At 37.4% G+C, this 21,226-nt stretch overlaps 5 protein-coding genes across 5 annotated transcripts; 2 read left to right on the top strand and 3 right to left on the bottom strand.

The window, feature by feature from the left end:
* Positions 1-919: 919 nt before the first annotated feature.
* On the top strand, positions 920-2,496 carry GCK72_007307 (uncharacterized protein; the record flags this gene model as incomplete). The annotated part of the gene is made up of 3 exons (XM_053726101.1): positions 920-987; positions 1,033-2,316; positions 2,367-2,496. The coding sequence occupies 3 exons, from the start codon at positions 920-922 to the stop codon at positions 2,494-2,496; spliced, it is 1,482 nt and encodes a 493-aa protein (XP_053590295.1).
* A 1,727-nt stretch (positions 2,497-4,223) lies between these two features.
* Positions 4,224-5,771, top strand: GCK72_007306 (uncharacterized protein; the record flags this gene model as incomplete). Its single annotated transcript, XM_003095164.2, has 3 exons — positions 4,224-4,291; positions 4,341-5,618; positions 5,672-5,771. 3 exons carry the CDS (start codon positions 4,224-4,226, stop codon positions 5,769-5,771), a joined length of 1,446 nt encoding a protein of 481 aa, XP_003095212.2.
* A 398-nt stretch (positions 5,772-6,169) lies between these two features.
* On the bottom strand, positions 6,170-7,433 carry GCK72_007305 (uncharacterized protein; the record flags this gene model as incomplete). Its single annotated transcript, XM_053726100.1, has 6 exons — positions 6,170-6,280; positions 6,326-6,477; positions 6,523-6,670; positions 6,720-7,110; positions 7,161-7,270; positions 7,419-7,433. 6 exons carry the CDS (start codon positions 7,431-7,433, stop codon positions 6,170-6,172), a joined length of 927 nt encoding a protein of 308 aa, XP_053590294.1.
* Positions 7,434-8,290: 857 nt separating this feature from the next.
* GCK72_007304 (uncharacterized protein) lies at positions 8,291-9,813 on the bottom strand (the record flags this gene model as incomplete). The annotated part of the gene is made up of 6 exons (XM_053726099.1): positions 8,291-8,473; positions 8,530-8,607; positions 8,654-8,771; positions 8,818-8,912; positions 9,546-9,713; positions 9,784-9,813. 6 exons carry the CDS (start codon positions 9,811-9,813, stop codon positions 8,291-8,293), a joined length of 672 nt encoding a protein of 223 aa, XP_053590293.1.
* Positions 9,814-12,039: 2,226 nt separating this feature from the next.
* Positions 12,040-20,839, bottom strand: GCK72_007303 (uncharacterized protein; the record flags this gene model as incomplete). The annotated part of the gene is made up of 20 exons (XM_053726098.1): positions 12,040-12,303; positions 12,574-12,651; positions 12,698-12,815; positions 12,860-12,954; positions 13,003-13,170; positions 13,219-13,296; positions 13,344-13,422; positions 13,473-13,645; positions 13,689-13,763; positions 14,090-14,320; positions 14,385-14,549; positions 14,597-14,713; positions 14,920-14,994; positions 15,046-15,239; positions 15,289-15,348; positions 17,018-19,225; positions 19,279-19,446; positions 20,271-20,405; positions 20,531-20,701; positions 20,752-20,839. 20 exons carry the CDS (start codon positions 20,837-20,839, stop codon positions 12,040-12,042), a joined length of 4,740 nt encoding a protein of 1,579 aa, XP_053590292.1.
* Positions 20,840-21,226: the final 387 nt, after the last annotated feature.

Raw genomic sequence — 21,226 nt, 5'->3', positions numbered from 1 at the left:
TGGATTAAGAAGATCACCGAATGCACACTAAAAAACTTTTTTTTTCTGTTTTTTATCGTGTGAAATCTTGTTTTTTGATCAGTTTATAATAAAGTGAAATTCAAAAAAAAACAAGCGTAAATCTAGCCAGTCCAGAAGAGGTCGCTAAGGTCTACTTGCTGCGTGGATGGGAGTCTGTTTGGTTTTTTTTCAGTTATTCAAAAATCTTTAAACTGAGACACTTCGAAACTGAGCAGTCTATTTGACGTTATAGAATAATCATCGTCTCATAAACGGAGCGCTCAAAAATCCAATTTCCTCAAAACGGAAGCCATTTTGATATGTCCCGGAGCCCAATACCTTCTTACCCCTCAAATTCAAAACCCTAATTAGGAAGAGTCAACAAAACATATTGGAATTAGTCTTCAATGTCTTCCTCTATGTTGTGTGTGAACTAAAATAGAGAAAATTTTTAAAAAATTGATCGAATCTTCCAACTTCCAATTTTCAATATATTTGCTCTCATTGTTTGCATATTTGTTGTATAAAAAGCATGTCCATTACGGATTATTATTGATCGAATTTAACACTTGTTAATCTAATAGGCCACAGAACATCTCCATAGTTCGTCGGACATACAATGACCGTAATCTTTCATTGCACTCCAATCCGACATAATGACGTGTGAATCCAATCTACAACGACTACCCAGCGGACTGCCCAAATACACGTACGTAACGACCTGTTCTCTCCGTTGACCTAGGCTGCTCTACAGCCGCCCATTGTCTCAACAAATAGACACATCCTACAGAATCTGTCCATTCCTCCCCCTTCACTCGTCCACATCGATCTGTCATTGTCATTTTCCCCCATTGTACCTTCTATCTCCCTCTCATACATCGATTTTCCAAATTGTTTCTGTCCCAATTTTGCTGTCATCATGCCCAGAGAAGTCTTACAATATGACAGTCTCAGGACTGTTTTACAGTATATAGAAGCTAACAAAAGGTATATTCGCTCTTTTTCAAAAATATGTTAACTTCTTGGTTTCAGACTTCATCTATCCCAATTTATTCCATCAATCCGCTTTGCCGAGAAAGTCGTGCCTCTCAAAATCGACAATCTTCAGTTCAACGAGCTTGGAGTTAACATAAACTCTACAACCTATCAACTGAGTCTCTATAGAGACTTTCATCAAGGCGAGGAAGTGGTCGACCCCTTCCAAAAAGAGAACGATATGGGCGGTGTCCAAAATGATCTGGATCAGTTCGGTTTCTTAGTTCCAATAAATAGGACGGACGTGGTACCAGGAGAAATCGTTTTCGGAGATGTTGTCCATCAAAATCGTAATTTCACACCAAATCTTCAACCTTCGTTTCCGTGTTCTCACCAACAAAACGATGAGCGAATGAGACGATACTATGAGAAACATCTGGAAATATACCAAATTGCGTTGATGAGACGTTTGGAGCAAGGAGATCCAGAAAGAGAAGAAACTCCAGCTCGTTCGTTTCATCCGTTATTGGTCAGGTTGTTCACAGACGACGAATTGCTTGCAACGGCTGGTCCAGTTCGCCAAGAACTAACTGAGGAGGAGTTAGAAGGGAAACTAGCCGTTCTCACTCGCGTGCCAACCTGGTACCTGGAGAAGATAATCACTCTTTTGCGCTACTGTCTCCAGCCGTTCGACTGTCTACATAACAATAGAGCAATCCCCTTCACAACACTTATCCAGCTCACAATCAAAAGTAAAGATCAAGTGGAACGAATCGAAAGGTATCCATACACAGTGAAGCTGCACGAAGCAATGCGAAAACTCAACCGGATGATGTTTGGAGGACGATCTTCCATTGTCAATGTTTACACATTTTCCTTCCGACTTAGAAACGTAGTGCTACGAATTCCAGAAGGTTTGAAAATTCGAGTACGAGATTTGTGGTTGGACGAAAATATGAATGGACGCCTTGAAGCTTTGGGCAATATAATTGATGAATCGAGTTACCCCCTTGAAGTACTCACTATTTTCAACGCTGAAGAAGAAGAAGCTGATCCCTTTTCCCATCCTATTTTAACAAGTGCCCGGAATCTTATTTTGGAGGGATTTAAACCAACAGATATGACTCGTCTATTGAACCTAAGAAACGAAAAAGTATTTTTCGAATATTGTACGCGTGCTCGATCCCTTACTGTTGAAAATCTTCTTTCATTTGTTCGAAATGTACTCGCAGCTAGATCCCCGGTCGGAGTTTATAGATCATTCAGAGTACAGGATGAAGCTTTAGGCAGAAATTTTTTAAATCAAGTTGCGGAACAGTTCAATGGAATCAGAAGATTCAGGTGAGAAATAAATTTTATTTTATTTTCCTAATAAAAGGGATAAATTTCAGAACTGCCAGAATCCCTATGGGAAATGATTCTATCCTCGAAATGTTTTACAATGATACTCTCTCAAACGTTCTAGAAGACCGTCCACCAATAACGAAGTGGACCGTCGTAATGACTGTTGTGGCGGCTTGACTGGAGTTAAGAAAATGATCGAATGGCACATTACAAAATAAATTTCTGTTTTCTATCACTTAAAATCTTTTTTTTTTGACTCAATAAAGTGAAATAAAAAAAAACACGCATCTAGTTTTTTGATTTGAAAATTTTCAATTTTTAGTCTTTTTTCTTGGAACGTTCCAAAAAATTTCGGTTTTCTAGCTTACCAACCTCGATATTCGATATCTTTATTGCGTTAATTGTCTACGGTCCACAAGATTAGGCTCCGCATACTTGCAATCCGGGCCGATCCGGGCCGACGGTTTTTATTGAATAACTTTCTATTAAAAAATCGTATCGGGTTGGTTAATAGCTCAAAAGATGAGTATTTCGACCTGTCATCAGACAAAAGCAAAAAAACTTTCATGAAGATCCACAGAGACCCCGGGCCGAGCAAAAGTGTCCGGGCCGGGCCGACAGCAGTTTTAGCCTGCCCGGCTTGTTTGATGGAAGGTCGAAATACCTATCTTTTGAGATATTAACCAACCCGATATGAGTTTTTGAAGAAAGTTATTCAATAAAAACCGTCAGCCCGGATTGGCCCGGATTTCAAGTATGAGGTTCCGCACAATTTTGTAAAATTGGTGCCCTCCTCCACAGCCTCCTGCAGAGGCCCTCTCAAAGTACTGTGCGCAGTGCATTGAGACGGCCTCCGCTGGAGGCCGTGCGCCTCATGATTTGCCCTTTCGCAATCAATTACACATGTCTGCGTCTCTGTTCTCTCATCGTGTCGATGCGCGCACGCTCACTCCGACACATTTATATTAATGACCTTTTCGTTTATGTTTTTTCACTAGTTTTCTTCATCTTTTCGCTTCTTTTTCCGTAGTTTCTTTGCCTCCAACACTGTGTTTGATGTAATTTGCCCATTTTCCCTCTTCAAACTCAAGAAAAGTCCATGACAAACATGGAAAAACACATTAGCCTAAAATTATCACAAGTTCAAGTGGTTTTTAACGGCGCCAAAACACGGTTACTTTTTTCTCCACAATAACAACTTATTTTGCAACTACCTTTTACTTCAAGCATTTTATTCAGGTTTCTCTTAAAACATAAGAAAAAATTCCTAAAATCTGCAATTTTAGCATAAAATTCCCTTACAACTTCAACGTTTCTTCAGTTTTTTTTTAATATTACTTCTATTCTCTCCTCAGCCGATTTTCGTCATTTCTTCCAGCAGAAGACGTCGGCGCTTCATATCTCTCACTCAGTTTCACTCTTGTATTCATTTAATCCGTAGACAAAGTTGCAACATTTCATCGAAAAATCGATTTTTAAGCGGAAAAACACTCTGATCTACAATTTTTCGTCAACAGCAATGCGATTTCAACTATTTTTAGCAAAAACAAAGTCGTTTAGAACAGAAAAACCATGATTCCGATCAGAAAATGCCTAGTTTTGAATGAAAAAAAGTTTATACTGAAATTACCGGATTCTCACCCGCCTCTTCATTTTACAAGCACATCCTTGCTAAAAAGTAATTTATACAATTGTTGTATCTCGTTTTGTTTGTCTGAGACAACCTGTACTCTTCCATGACCTAGCTTACTCTATGGTCGCTCATTGACTGAACAAATACACACATCTTACAGAATCTGCCCATTCTTCTTCATTCTCCCGACTACATCGATCTGCGATCGCCAGTTTGTACCTTTTTTCTCCATCTCATACATCGATTTTCCAAGCGGCCCATTGATATCATCATGCCCGGAGAAGTCTTACAATATGATAGTCTGAAAACTGTTTTACAGCATATGGACCCTAATTTAAGGTGTGTATATTCGCTCTTTCTCAAAATTTGTTCAAATTCTTTGTTTCAGACTTTGTCTATCCCAACGTATTCCAGCAATTCGTTTCGCCGAAAAAGCCGTGCCTCTCAGAATCAATTATCTTGAGTTTACTGATCTTGGAGTCACCGTCAATGATACATCATATAATCTAAGTGTCTATAGAGACTTTCATCCAGGCGAGGAAGTCGCTGATCAATTTCAAAGGGAGAACTATAAGGGTGGTGTCCTATGCGATCTAGATCAGTACGGTTTTCGAGTTCCAATAAATAGGTCGGACGTACTAACAGGAGAAATTGTTTTCGGAGAAGTGATCAATGAAAATCGTAATTTCCGACCAAATCTACTCCCTTTCTTTCCGTGGACTCACCAACAAAACAATGAGATAACGAGACGCTACTATGAGAAACATCTGGAAATATACCAATTAGCGTTAACTAGACGTTTGGAACGTTTACGAAACGGTGAAGAAGAACCAAGACCAGTGAGAGTGCGTCTATTGATGACCCCAGTCTTCACTGACGACGAATTGCATAGAATGCATGGCTCAGTTATCCAAGAACTAACTGCAGAGGAATTGGAATTGAAACTAGCCGTTCTCAATAACAAGTCTACCTGCTCACTGGAGAGGACAATCACTCGTTTGCGCTATTCTTTTCAACCGTTTGACTGCCTACATAACAATAGAGCACTTCCCTTCACCCCATTAATCCAACTCACAATTGGAAGGGAAGATCAAGAAAAACGAATCGAACGTTATCCATACACCATGAAGCTGCACGAAGCAATGAGGAAACTCAACCGGATGATGTTTGGAGGACGGAGTTCAATTGTGCACGTCCAGAAACTTTCATTCGATCTTGAAAGCATGGTGCTCCGAATTCCTGAAGGATTGAAAATTCGAGTGGGAAAATTGAAATTCTCGGAAAACGTGAATGCACGCCTCGAAGCGTTGAATAATCTGATCGATGAATCGAGCTACCCCTTGCAATCACTTATGATTTCCGCCGGTGTAGGAGAAGTTGATCATTTTGCCCACCCTATTTTAACAAATGCTAAGCGAGTCTATCTGGAAGGATGGCGTCCAGAGGAGCTCACTCCTCTACTAAACTTGAGAAACGAATATGTCTTATTTAATTACAGTCGTACTCATCGTTTCACTACTGTGAGACTTTTTGCATTCGTTCAAAATACACTCACTGCTGAATATCCTGTTGGCACTTATCGATTATTCAGAATTTTGCGTGAACAGTATATCAAGGATCTATTGAATCAAGTTGAGGAACAATTCAATGCAATTAAAACAGAGAAGTAAGAAATTTCAATAAAATTTTCAGTCGTTAAGTAATGAAAACAAATTTCAGCAGAGCTACTATTCCAATGGGAAATAGTTGTAATCTAGTAGTTTCTTACAAAGCTAACTCAGATCAGTGGATTCTCTCGATGGAAGTTGTGTCGGTTTGAATGGATTTTTCACTTTTCGTATTGAGAATCTGATCAAGACAAATGTTTATTTACTATACTTGAAGTTTTTTTCACATTTTCTATTCATTATTCATATAAGTACATCTGTTATTGTGTTCTACCTTAATCCTTTTTTGCTGGGCTTTGTTGTTTTTTTCATTTCAATAGCTTGTAAGAAAATGAAGTTTCAAAAACAGCAAATCGCGCTCTGAATCTCTAAAGGATTGAAACTTCGAGAAGTGCGATTCCGGGAAAACAATAATGAAACACTAATTATTTAGTACGTGCATAAATGTGTTTACTAGTAAATAAACAATGTATTTTCACGAAAAACAAGAAACAGCAGACATAAAATGAGTTTGGAGTGGGAAAGTTCCAGAACTATCCGACATTGTGGCTTATTTCCGGAAGCATGCAAAGCATCCAACCCGTTTTGTTGGTTTAGTCTCCACAGTCGTGTGCACTGACGTCGTTTCCTCTGGAAGTTTCGAATTCGACATACACTCGCTCTGAAAAACAGCTGATAGACTTTCACCTAATATGTAATACATTACCTTCAATTTCTCCAGATTGTAAGTGATAGCGAGTTCCAGTTTCTCTGCCGTCAGCCATTTCGAATCTTTGAGAAGAAACTCTTCACATCGACGAATTGCAGTAGGGAAGTCATACATATCTGCGAGGTGGAGGATCCCATCGATGTTGGTATCTGGAATATTATGATAGTGATATAGTTTGGGAATAAGTAACATACCACTGATCGAAGATTCTCCATGAATCAGTTCTAATAGACTATGGAAATGTTCAGTGTTGATATCGTTAAGAGTTATTTCTGATTGCTTTGCCTCCTTAAATCCTCCAAGAAGAAGTGATTTGAAATAGGTTGATTGGAGAGACAAGAACTGAATACATTATTATTATTATTTGGTATTGTCAAATTCAGAATCTTACCATTTTTGATTGATAGAATTTCATCCCCTCCACTATCAGGACCACATCCGAAAACTCCTCAACAGATTCATCGAACTTCCTCAGTGTCAATTTCTCTTTTTCAAATCCAGTCATTTTTAAAACGTTGACTTCATAAATAAACTCGACCTTCCTATCAACAGCAAAACGTTTCAGCATTTCTAAATCTATAATATTGTATGAACCCCAAGAAGAATGTTCGTTCTCGCCCATCTTTTTAAAGGTACGTCTACATTTAAGAAACAAAGACGTTTCATTTCCAGAGATCACACCAAAATTGATTTCGGTGTCGATAGCCCACTCGCTGTCGTTTGATTCCAAACAGTACATGAACATACGGATTGAATTTCCGACACAATAAATTCTCAGTTGCCTGAAAAAATGAAGAAAATGTTATGTATCTTAAAATATGAGTCAACGTACCATAGGACACCAAAATGAACTTCTTTGCCCCCATATTCCTTGCCAAGCCCAATTTCTCCAATGTCATTTATAGCATGGGCCATTTTGAATTTTTTTGTGAATACTGACATCTGGAAAGTTCATATTGAAAAGGAAGATATGCAAATAAAATCAAAATTAAAACGAGTGAATAATTGCAAATTCACTGGATACCGCAAGACAATCGATAGTCGTCTTCGTGTCTGTTCTGTGAGCTAAGAAATGACATTACGTACTCACGTTATGAACGCTCATATTGTGTCTTAACGTGTTCTGACCTGTCCAATCAATATCTGTTCATTTTCCCACGGTCCGTTTTCCTCCTTCTGCCTGCACATCTAACGTCAGTTCTGTTTTTCTTCGTCGCTCAAGAGTGACGGCTCACTCAATATTCCATTTAGCAACAGTGAGAAAAATAAAAACTCCGTAAACAATTTTCAGCACCACTCTTTCTATTTTTTGCCAAAATACCGGACTTTCAATTTTATTAACGGGTATCATTTTCTTTTGGAGTTCAAAGATAAGTTCAAAAATTGTTTTATAACCCCCGAAAAATGGAAAGTAACATGTTAATAAGGGTAAAACAACATAACAGCATCATGTCACAATCCCAACAATCTCGAGAGTGCAGTCAAGAAATCGACATTGTAGTCTTCAGCAGATTTTTTCTCGTCACTCAAGAGTCACTTGATATGACCATTCAGCAAAAGTATTTTTCATACCGTAAGAAAAATCGGGTTTAAAAACTCCATTAACAATTTTCGGCACATGTTTCTCACAAAGGTTTACGAAAAAAGCTATTTACAACCGCGCTCTACCGAAACCGAATAAAAGTGTGTGTGAAATTGAGAGACTCAGAGAAAAATGTACATTTTCAAGGGCATTTCGGTGGAGCGTATTTGCAAGAACGGTGCCGAGCTAATAAATTGGAAAGTTTGCAAAATTTCTGGAAATTTCGCTGTCAGTCATTTAAACACTGAAATGGAAATCGTACAAATTTAAATACTAAAATATGTAGTTTCTGATAAATAAAGAGTGACTTTATTTTATAAAAACAAGACGAATAATCAATAATCGAGTAGAAAAAGGTAATCGCTCGCTTTTTCGATAGCTTATTTAGTTTTTCCGTTCTCCAACGAAGTTGAGCGTCTAGAATTCTTCGATCGTGTGTTTTGACCTTTTGATGTGCGAGGTTTCGTTGTGTCTTCTTCGCACTTCGTTTCTTTATTCAAATTTTTGAATCTGATGAACTCAACACTTGAATCATCATAGACGATAGTTTGGGCAGCATTGTTCTAAAAGAAAGAGTTTCTCTAGCTTCAATTGTTCATGCTTTGTAACAAAAACGTACATTTTTCGAGTTGTTAGTTGATCCGTAGCTTGTGAAGCAGCGAGTCGCGCAGAACGGTTCATAGCCATGAGTCACAACCTGAAATTTGGAATAAAATTCATTGAAAAACTGTAATAATACTGACTTGGTGTGCTCTAACGAGACATTCCATTCCAATTTTATCCAACACTTCGATTAATCCAAAAGACGTGTATCTGTCAGCATCTCTTGTTCGATTTTTATTCACGGGAAACAGGAGTTTGCTGAAAAAAGTAAAGTATTCAATTTTCAAACTTAAAAGTTACTTACTAATCTCTACTCATGGGAAGGGATCCATCCGGGTCACTCCACAAAATATCGATGAACAGCTTCCACTCGTATGCAGTGGTTGGTCTCTTTTTGATCTGAAACAAGTTTTTTTTCATAACTAGACTGAAGACCGTTTTCACAAGAGCAATCGGAAAAGCAGATTATGTAAAATTAAATTTTATGCCCCCAGAGTCATTCATCAAAAAAAAAGATGCCGTCTAGGAATAATATGTTCAGTACCGTGCTGTAAGATATACAATTTGGCCTTTGTCAGTTGAAAATGATAAACTTTTAGAAGGTGTTACTGTATCACTAATTGTCCCTCAAAATAAACTATGTATAAACCATAGAGAACAAAGGTAGATCTTTATTTTTGTAGTTGAAAACTTTTTTGCACGGACACTCCCAAGAGAGTTATGGTCATTTTAAAAGGACACCTCAAAAATCACTCTATTTTGCACTGAAATTGATCGATTTGAAGGAGAAATCCTTTTGTCGATATGTAAATTTCTGGGGAGTGCTCGTACATAAAAGTTGTCAACTACCAAAATGAAGCACTACTCTTGATCTGTAGTATCCATAAAAAATGTTATTTGTGGGATAATCAGTGATACCGTAACAGCCTCTCAAAGATGAACGATTTCCACTGAAAACGGTCAAAGTTAGTATATTTTTGAACAGCACTCTCTTGGCTAGAAGCAATGTATTCATACGTTCTGAAGACTTACACTGTCGAAAACTTCATTTCCCTTCAATATCAAACGAGAGATTCCTCCATGCGCAACAAACATATTCTCGTTGAGAACACACGCGATTGGAAGCTCGGCGAAAAACTCATTTGCTGCTTTCCAAACTTCTCTGCCTCCTCTCTCACCGTACTCCGCGATACACTCCGTCTGAATAGATCATATATAAAATTACCATATACCAAAGCTATTACTAAGAATCCGTTATCAATATTGATACTAGGCAACTCGTAATTACATAGTCTCCCATGAAAACAAACGTTCTGGAGAATTGTTGGTTTTTATTAGCTCGGCACAGTTCTTACAACTGCGCTCCACCGAAATACCAACAATTTTGATTTTCTTCAGATTCCAAAGCGAAATCAACGACAGGACACGACTGCCGGGCAAATTTGCGATTCCTACATTTAAATTGCTATGTTTTCTTCTTATTTTCATTATTTGTAATGTTTTTAAAAATCTTTCTTTTAATAAAATAGTAATTTTATCATTAATCTTCTTTGTTCAATGACTATCTCAATTGGGGAAAAAGTAGGAAGGGGACTGGCGGTTGAGGAGCTAGGAAGGCGGCTATGTCCGCGCGCGGACTCGAAACGGACCCTATATGGTCCTTCGCTAATTCTTATAGCGTCCGCGCGCGGGCGCGTATATGGTCTGTATTTCGTCGCTGGCCAACTACCTGTGTTGTCTTTTATATATAAGAATGATATCTGTTATTCCGTTCAGGGTTGGGAAATTCCGGGCCGGCCCGGCTCCTGTAGAAATTAGAAGTTTTTTGGAAAAAAGTCCTTAAATTGCGCGATTCTTCTATTCTCTTCTTATTCCACTCCATCTTACATTTATCAATAAAAAGTGTTGGGAAAATGATGAAAATCTTGCGAAATAGTCCGCTGATTGCGCAAACGTGCCGACTGGCGCGCTTCGCGATATATTGGCGCACTTCTTGATTTACGGAAAAACTGCGTCTGGTAAAGATTAGTGTGAAGAAAACCACTTAAGAGGCACTATCTGAAAGAGTGAGAATGTTAGTGTTGGGCTTTGGCACAGTTGCAAAAAGTTGTTTCAATCCGAACTCTTTTTACAGCATATGTACCCCTATGGTAGCGGTTTACAAAAAATATGTCATCAGTCCCCTAAGACGTCATCATAGGAAAATATGACCAATAATAGACTTTTTCACCCAAAAATTCACAAAAATTTAAATTTTTCAGATAACTCTGTGAAACTTCCGGTACATGTCAGAGGTGTTTTTGACCACCCCTATACAAATTTCCATCCCTCCAGACACCCCAGAAACCGTTTAAGTAAATTTAATTTTCATGTTTTTTCCGCTTTTCTCAAAAAATCCCTCTAGAAGCCATAAAATTTTAAACCGTATTCATATTCCCCGCAAAGTGTTCTATTAGGTCCAATTAAAATCATGAAAAAACCATTGGACCATCTTGAGATATTTCGATTTTTTCAATAATCACATAAGGGTCCCCCCTTATGAAAAAAAATGTTTATCGAAAAAATAATTCTACATCCTTCTTATGCAAAAGCGTTCAAATTTTTCTTACAAATGGGTTTGTATTATTTTTTCAAACTTCTGAACGTTTTTGCACAAAAATGATCTAGAATTATTTTTTCGATAAAAATTGTTTTCAATTTTTCGATAAACATTTTTTTTCATAAGGGGGGACCCTTATGTGATTATTGAAAAAATCGAAATATCTCAAGATGGTCCAATGGTTTTTTCATGATTTTAATTGGACCTAATAGAACACTTTGCGGGGAATATGAATACGGTTTAAAATTTTATGGATTCTAGAGGGATTTTTTGAGAAAAGCGGATAGGACATGAAAATTAAATTTACTTAAACGGTTTCTGGGGTGTCTGGAGGGATGGAAATTTGTATAGGGGTGGTCAAAAACACCTCTGACATGTACCGGAAGTTTCACAGAGTTATCTGAAAAATTTAAATTTTTGTGAATTTTTGGGTGAAAAGTCTATTATTGGTCATATTTTCCTATGATGACGTCTTAGGGGACTGGTGACATATTTTTTGTAAATCACTACCATAGGAGTACATATGCTGTAAAAAGAGTTTGGATTGAAACAACTTTTTGCAACTGTGCCAAGAGGATTCCTCATCTTACAGACAACACCTCTTAAAACAATGCATAAACACATGTAAAAGTCTTTGTTTCAAATTTGTAAAAAAAAATTCAGCATAAAAAAATGTCCGCGCCGGCCCGGAATTTCCCAACCCTGATTCCGTTCTCTTTCAATCAATTTCTCTGAGTACTGTGGTATTTGTAGTGCATGCACCTTGCTCAATTGAATTCCTACACATTTTCTGTCAGTTTTCATAGTTAACAAAAAGTGTACAAGTTCAAATACTTTTTTTCAGATTCAGATAAATAACGAATCCCTTCATTTTATAAAAACAAGAATCATAATCAATAGTCGAGTAGAAAATCACGCCTTCTCAGTCTATTTGTCACTTCCGTTCTTCAACAAATCAGGGGCTTTTGAACTCTTCAATGTACGAGATTTTCTTTGCTTGTTCTTTGTTTTCTCCGGTTTCGTACAAGCCGCTGACGTTGATTTGGTCTTTGAATTTGACTTGGTCTTTGAACGACTGTGAAGCTTGCGAACTTGTGTCAAGTCATCATCTGGCTTCTTTTGTTCGTTCATGTTTCGGAATCTGATGAATTCAACCGTATTGTCATGAACAATAGTTTGGGCAGCATTGTTCTGAAAAAAAGCTAGAATTAGGTTTATATCTGACAGCATTAATTGACTTTTTAAAACTGGAAAAGTTGGTACACTTTTCCGTAATTCTGGAGATCAGAAGAATATATTTTCCGTAACTAAAAATTTCGCTGATTTCAGCTTTCTATTCCAAATGCTCATGATTGCAAAAAAGTTTTCGGTTGCGCCACCGGTTAGGCAAATAATAATTTGCTGTGGCCTTCAACCTTTTGTCCCATCACCTTTAATATGTAGTTTAGGAAAGAAACTAACATTTTTCGAGTTGTTCGTTGCCCCGTAGTTTGTGATGCAGCGAGTCCCACAAAACGGTTCATAACCATTTTGGACGACCTTAAAATGTGAGATTAAAATAATAGTGAATTGAATCGAAGCTCACTTGGTGTCCTCTAATAACACATTCGAGGCCTAGAGCATCCAGCACAGCAACTAATCCGATTGGAGTGAATAAGTCAGAATCGGGTACTCTTTTTCTGTTTTTCGGAAACACAAGAGAACTGAAAAAATACAATAGATTATTTCAAGAGTATGTCTATCTCACTTTGTCAAGATCGAGGGGTATAATTCACTCGGATCATTCCACAGTATATCGATGAACAACTTCCACTCAAATGGCGTTTTTGGAGTTTTAGTAATCTAGAAATCAGTGATCAAAATTGTAGAACACGCCCATCCACTACTCACGTCGTTTAAAACTGTTTTTCCTTTCAACATCAAACGAGAGATCCCTCCATGTGCAATGAAGATTTTTTCATTGAGAATGCATGCAACTGGTAGTTCAGCAAAAAATGCATTTGCAGCCAGCCAAATTTCTCTACCCCCTGTCTCACCATATTCATCGATACATTCTTGCTGTAATAAGATTAATGGAAAAACTGAAAAATAGTCTGAACCAATTACGAAAAACCCATTATCAATATTGACATGAGCCAACTCGTGGTTTCCGCGGAGGAGATGAACCCTTTGATTTTTTGCCATCTGTGAAAATAACAAATAGATAGGAGCAGATAGCGCTGAAAACCAACTGTCAAACAAAGAAGAAAAATGAGTACATCGAGACTTCTACTTCCGCGATCCACATAATCACCCGAGAAAACAAATGTTCTGAACAAAATGAATTGACTTCCTTCAAATTGTATTTCTATTTTACATACGATTTATCCGCTAGTCCCAATGAAATTTGTCTGATCAAATCATCATAGTTTCCGTGAATGTCACCAACGATTCTAGTTATCTTTCGATTAATCTTGAGTAGTGCTGGTTGAGATTTATGTTTTTCTGCTGCTAATTGCAGAAGTTCTATCAAGAAATTCTTCGAAAACGTGGGCTGGAAATGTGTTTTTAGTTTCATTCTAATTCATAGGTCTTACTTTTCTCCTTGGTTCAGCTTCGCGTAAAATGAATTCTTTTCTCAGCATTCCATGCGCCAAAGTTTTGAAGTCGATCTGAAAAAGTGATTTTTAACATGATAACAATTATACCTGATATTGTTATATTGAAATCTGAAACACCTAAATGACAACTATAGCTATGTTTCTAAATACGACGGAAACATAGTTTTAGTCTGAAATCTTCAAAATTTATCATCAAGTCGTTATCTTTTCAATGATATAGGTCACGTCTAAAAAATTCAGCAAAATCATAGCCTAGGCCGTCTATAATAGGGTTATTTAATATAAAAAATTTTAAAAATCTGAACGGTTACTTTTTCAATTCTCGAGAGCAAAATTGCTTGAAGTAAAAAAGGGTTTTTCTTCTCAATTGAGATTACCTCCTCATTTGTCCTGATGCCTTGTGGAAAGAAATCTTTGAGATTTTCGTTATCAGGCTCTATTTCATCCAATTCATTTGTCTCAGATGGAAGCCCCTTTCCGTGAGCATTCATCACTTGTACTGGCTCGTGACACCATCGTGTTTCAATTTTGGGAGGAATCCTTTCTTCGTATTGTATGTCTGCTCCGCCGGTGGTTCGTTGTCCCTCGCTCATCAATGGTTCAGTTTCCTGTGAAGGATTAATAGTAACATGTTCAGAAAAGACCCGAAAAAAGTTGAAAATCAGTACGAACCTCTCCAGAAGAAGTCAATTTAGTTTTTTTCTCTGACGGAAGTTTGGTAGAAACTTCATCCAGATCTCTTGCTGTGTACATATCAGGCTCAGCTTTTTGGAGAATGATATTATTGGCTGTTTTTATCATTTCATTCTCTTTCAGTGGTGTAGTGTTATTATCTTCCTGAAATAATCAATTTGTAAAAGACAGTCTCTCAATCCTACACAGACCTTGAATATATCAACTCCTTTTCCACAAAAATAGACTACTTTTGCACGATGCTGAAAAACTAAACGTTCCTTGCTCACTTTGCCGTTCTCCACTTCGTCATCGAAAAATGTTTGTACCTGAAAAGAGAGTCCTTCAGTCGATACTAACTAGAGTTATTTTTCTCAACCTCACTCTTTCGGAAATGTAAATAGCATTGAAAATTAGCTCTAGTGATTAAAAGTTATGAGAATACTAGCTATCTTCTTGCTCGAATGAGTATATCAATAGCTAGTAGGGCAACATCAAAATGGACTTTCAAACAAATATACACAGAATTACTTACGGTATCAAAAGTGTGGTTGGCGTGCTCATAAACTTTTCGATAACTCGGAATCTGATAGCTGGCTAGACGAAATTTCTGAAACATAATTTGAAACAAGTTTAATTTAGTTCAATTTAGAATTCTTACATCTTGTTCTTCAGCGAGTTTTTCTGATTCCTTGATTACTTCTTCATACTCTTTCAACTCTTTTTCGTCTTTAACTTCAACATAAGATTCAGATTGTGTGACATCTAGTTCTTTCTGAAAAGGATCGTCTGGTTTCATCGAAGTCTGTGATTCATCCACTGGAGCCATAGATTTTGGTGCCACATATACTTTGCCTGCAATATTAAACAAACTATAGACTGAATTGCTCTTGTTGCACCTCACCTGTTGTATCTTTGTAAACAGTTGTTTCTCTGGTAATGGGACGTTTGGCAAATGTTTCCTCTATAAAATGATATTAGATAATTATTGTTTCTCAATTATCGTATGTTCAATCTACAAAAAACAAAAGAAAGAACAAAGATCCTTTCAGAAGTAGTTGTGAGTGATTTTTTAAAGGCGTAATGTGGTCACTTATAACATTTCCATATCATAATGCATGAATTTCGGCGAGTTCACTTTCATACTTTAAGAAATTTTTAATTCGGTGCAGAACCCACTGAAAGCGAGCGTCGGAAAGTGTGGACGATGAGAAAGTTCTAGAAATTTCACTTCGGTTCAGTTGGGTTTTTCAGTGTGCTGTTATTTTCAACGTTATTTTCGATGGTTTTTAATGTTTTTCTATCAATATTGACCGTATTCTGTCGAATTTATTAAAAAAGTACAACAAAAATGATCGGAAATATCGTCAAAATTCAAAAAATCAACGCGGCCGAAGTAGAATTTCTAGGCCACCGCTCCTAATTTTTGTCGGCCATTTCACTAACCAAATTTTCCAACGCTCGCTTTCAGCGGGTTGTGCACCGAATTAAAAAAATCTTGAAGTATGAAAATAGACTCGTCGAAATGCATACATTATGTTATGTAAAAATCATAACTGACCACAAAACGCCTTTAAATCAGAAAATAAAAAGCTTCCTAATAAAAACAGTACCGGTCAAAAGGTTATAGACTTCACTGTTTTTACAGTCCACCAACTTGTACAGCTCTAAAATTTCACTATTTTGAACTGAAGGACTGTAACTTTTCAGAGAGGTCTTGTGCAAATAAAGTTGCCAACGGCAAAAGTGAAGCTCCACTGATGACTTATAAACTCCCAAAACAATTGGCTTTTTAAGTTACACTCTATAAAATGTTCATTTTTCACTGAAAACAGTAAAAGTCAATAAAATTCTGACCGGTACTGTAACCCCAATTAAAAAAAACCTTTAGTTTTCATATTTTCCTTCTCCTCATGATTCTTTTTCTTCTTCGAACAACACTTCCACGCGTTCACCGTTTTCCGAAAAGCTTTTCCTACACTCTTTGAGTTTTTGTCCATTTTACAATAGCAACGCGTCCATGTTATCGAAAATGCTGCTAACATTGTTATGACAGCTACAACTAAAACGAAGACACCATATTTTCTGAAAAATAAATTTTAAAATGTCCATATAACGACTGATGTTGAAGATGTGTAGGAAGTTGATGACTTACATTACTGATTCCCATGCGCCCTGAAAAACTAACATATTTTTCAGATTCCTGTTATGGAAATGTATTGCAATGTGCAGTTGTAAAGCTTCCCCATTCCAGAACTACCCTTTTTATAATTACTGTTTTTAGGTGTGTCTATTTCTTCCTAATTTAAGCAGGCAGTATCTGGAATGAAGACGTTTTGGAAACTACACAAAGCTCATAACTGTGAAATAGCGCTAGAAATGGGACGTCCCACTTTTTCTTGGAATTTTGGAAAACTGTCAGTTTTTGTCGGAGAATAGTGAAACTTTCACAGAATCTGAAGACGGACGCGATTCCCAAAGTTTCAAAATATACGTTCATTTTTAACCGTTTTATGACAATCCGGGACGCGCGGGGCGGGGACGCTGGACGTCCCAACTCGTCCCATTTCGAGCGCTACTGTGAAAAGCCCAACTTACTGCTTCTGGAGTTTCGGTCGTCGGCTGTTTCTTACTATGAAAGATTGCTGGTGCCGCGAGACCACCAAGGAATGGCAAGGCTTGGACGAACGCTTCCAATCCCTGTTTCATTTTCAACTTTCCGTTTGCAAACTCCAAATTCAGTCCTTTCAGTTTTTCCCCAGTCACCTTGTCTACGGAAGGACACTCGGTTTGCAGGAGAAGATCCACGAATTCCGCCAAGTTCACATCACTCAGTCCGTCCAGATTTTCGTCACTCTTGAAAAGTTCTCTATATCCTTCGAGAGTATTCGGAACTTGAGTAATCTTCTTTTCCAACTGTTTTATAATTCCAGACAATTGCCTCAATGTTCTTTTCTTCTCTGGAGTCCACGATCTTTTCAGAATAGCTTTCAAAACTGGATCAGAAATGGAGTTGATATGATTGTCGATCTCTTTTTCAGCTTTCAACAACTTGTTGATAGCTTCTTCAGCACTCTTGGCTTTTTTCAAGTCGAGAAGAAACTTGTTGGCGAATCCAAGCTGACGAATCACATCAAATGGCTTTGTCACATTGAAAGAATGCTTCTGATTACTCTGGCTCACAATTTTCTTGTTGAGAGTTTTCATCATTTTCCTGTGCTCGTTCATCCATTCGTTCACATATTCCTTAGTTTTCAGAACTTGAACAAAGTACTTGTTGTTTGGGTACAACTTTTGAAGTTCTTTCAAGCCACTCAGCTTTTTGTTTAGTTGTGCTGCTCTCTTGACCCTTTTCGACTTTTTAGACTTTTTCGAGTTGTCCTTCGTTTGAATAGTTTTGATTGCGGCAGCTGCTCCAGAAGTTTCGAACCATGTTTTTGCTTCAGGATAAAGTGTGTCGATTTTAGTGCTATTTATCCAGCTAGCCATTTCTTTCATTTGAAGAAGAACGCCAATGTTTTGACTGATAGTATTTAATTCAGTAACAATTTCATCGGTGTTGGTCGAGTTCAAGGTATCGAAGAACAATTCTATATCCGGCTTTTTAAAATTGATCTTTTCCAAAAACTGAGTGAAACTTGAAAAGTTGGGTGAAAGGTTACTCATTTTTCCGAGAAAAGGTTTGACGTAGTCTAATATAGAACCACTCGCTGACTTCTCGGCTATCCACAAATCAATGTTTGCTGGTCCTTGGAACACAGTGATATTTTGAAGGAAGTTTGTTGATTTTGCAATATCAACCATTTCATTAACATCTTCTGTTGCTCCACTTAAAATGGCTCCGATGCTTTTTTCAGCTACGATCATATTTGATCCGCTCTGAAGACTCGTAGACAAAGACTCTATCTTTTTGTGAAGCGCAGACAGCAGAGGGTAGCTGAGCTCTTCTGTCGATGATCCTTTTAAAACGAAGTTTTTTACAAAGTCAGATTTAGTTTCTTTGAAGACTTGACCAATATCAGTCGCACCATTCGGTAATCCATGAGTAATGTTTCTTGCATCTATCGGAAGCGACGGAAAGTAGGAATAAAGAGTCAGAATTCTGAGTTTTTCCTTTGTTTTCTCGATGACTTCTTTCGGATACTTTTGAGAAAGCTCATGAGCTACTGCGCCCAATCTTTTTTGCTTCTCCTGAGCTGCTATGAGAGTAGAATTTCTGTTTGCAATTTCTTCAGCAATTGTTTTCAAAACAATCAACCCGTCAATGTTTTTCAAAAGTTTGTCTTTTTGCAACAGATCGAGATCTTGAGCGGAAAGAGGATTTTTGAATACACCTGGATTTTTCTTCAAATTAGAAAGAAGAGGAGCAAATTTGTAGAAAAACGAGAGGTCCGCTGAAGCAGGATCTGCTTTATAGCTAGCGAAACACGAGATAATAGTATCAATGGCATTTTTTTGCTCCACAGTTCGATAATAAACGTCTCTAACTCTCCATAGAATCGACAAAGGAGAATTTTCTTGAAACATAGATCCATAATCCAGAGCGAGCATTGTTCTCCATTTTTCCATCTCTTTGAACTCATTCTCAATGATATCAACTCCTTCGCAAGGTTTCACACTTTCGCCACATCTCTTGGATACGTCATCAGCGAACCTCTTCACTTCATCAACTACTTCCGCAACTTTCTTCGTTTCCAACATCTCGAAGTCGGTGTCAATGCTCATTTGAAGAGCTTCACGGGCAACTTCTGCTTCAGTTAAATCATTTTTTGCCAACGCAGCTTCGATTGCGAACGCGTTGAGCAATCTTGCTATGATCAAAGAGTTATCTATAGAAATATCTGAAAAAGAGACGGAAATAAGATTTTAATCTAAAAATGAAAAGGTATCATACCTAAAACACTTTCAGGTTGCGAGCGTTTGTTTCTTGATCCATTGTTCTCCCAGGAAGTTTGGTCAATATTAACACGGAGAGCTTCAAGCGAAATTTTATTCGAATTCTCATCACCTCCAGATGTATCATCGACAAGAGCGACTCCGTTCATTTCAGTCTTCGAGGCGTCTAGAAAAGTGAGAAATTTAAATCGTTGTTGATTATCTGGTCAGCTATTTTCAGGTTTTTACGCAAATCAAAAGTTTTTATATCTTGCGACTGTTAGAAAATAAGCTGGTGTGCAAAAATTTCAGCGTTTCAAATCTTAATGCTGTAGCTGGATTTAAAAATACAACAATGTTGTGTCTGTCATCCGGAGAGAGTGGGATGAGAAGGATAACAATGAATGGTAGAAGAGTCTTTATTAGAAGACTGAATATAGGGGAGAATACAACTAGAGGGAGTGGATGAACGAGAGGGAATAATCAGATAGAATAAAAATGGGGAATAATCAGAAACGGGGGTTGACTATCAGGAAGGAAAAATAAGAAGAGAAAGGAGCGCGCGGTGCCGCGCACCCTTTATAGATCAAAGAAGGGGGACCCGGTAGATCAAAAAATAAAATCAAAAAACAAATAAATATATATGTACGCTGGGGCGAGTTAATATGAATTATGTAATCTAGGGGATTACAACAAACAACAATAAAATTTACTGATCTTCAATGACCCTGGTACTTGATCAGCAAGAAAAAAATCTGGTAGACTTTTTATCTTTTTTGTTCCTCTTTACTAGACCCACAGTGATACGAGGTGTAAGGTCCGCAACGAAAGCATTTGAATTTCTTCTCCGAGACGCGTTGCGTGCGCGTCGCGGTTTATATTGGAAGATATGATAAATAAACGCTAAATTTGAATTCTAATTCTATTTTGGGATAGTGCCAACCGTTGTGCGACGGAGCATGTTTCGGCGACCTTATGCCTCGCACTGCTGTGTTGATCACAAAAACGCACCATCTTGAGTAGACTTAACATGAACATCTTCGTAAACATTTTTGGCAACACGCATATCTCCTTTCATCAATACGTTATTGAAAACAGTCAAACCAGGCTTTTTGATAACAGAGGTTGGTTGTTCTCCGGAAGTATCTAAAAATTAAAATTCTCTACAAATTCATGGGAAAAATAATGGATTTTTTGCTTTTTTGAGTCAGTTTTTGAATCACCAGAAGCAGTCTCATAGAAATTTCTCAATTTTCACAAATAGAACTAACCATTTACAGATTTATTATTTTCTTTTCCACGTTCACCTTCTTTGGAAGCATTTTCAGGCACCAGTTGAATAGGTTTCGTAGCAGTTCCACCAGCAATCTCATCATCTCTCATCTTTGAAGTGACGAGAGCAGATTCGTTGAACGTAGAGTCCGAGTTGTCCTTGATAGCACCTAGAACAAAGTTTGATTTCACCTATGTCAGAAGTAAAAAAAAAACTTACCACTTTTCGGGTGCAAACCTCTTCTAATTCTTCTCATACGATTTTTGTTTTTCCAGTGATTCTCATCGCGATTTCCACGGTGTCCCATGATGGCAAGAGCGCAATATTCTGGCTAGAATAAACCACAATAATGAATTTTTATTGTTTTCAGAGAAATGATGTAATTGGAACAGGGAAATTGTTTACCAAGTTCACGGTCACCATGACGATTACACGCTCAATAAAATAACACGTGTCATTAAATTTTCTAAATTTCCACATAACTGTTCCTCGATTTTTAAGAATAAACCTTGTTCCTTTTTGGTTGCTAAAACAACATTGGTTATTTCTGACTCTCCAGGTTTCCTCTGATTTAGCTAGTTTTCTATTTTATGTTGATCTATAAAATATCATTTGAATACTACCAATGTCGACCACATTTTATGGTCTAGTCAGGTGATAGGTACTACGGATACTGCTCTGAACTAATTTCCTC

This window comes from Caenorhabditis remanei, chromosome II (assembly GCF_010183535.1).
Source record: "Caenorhabditis remanei strain PX506 chromosome II, whole genome shotgun sequence".
In the NCBI taxonomy this organism is placed as follows: Eukaryota; Metazoa; Nematoda; class Chromadorea; order Rhabditida; family Rhabditidae; genus Caenorhabditis; species Caenorhabditis remanei.
The sequence above is the reverse complement of the archived record's forward strand: the minus strand, read 5'-3'. Positions and strand labels throughout refer to the sequence as shown.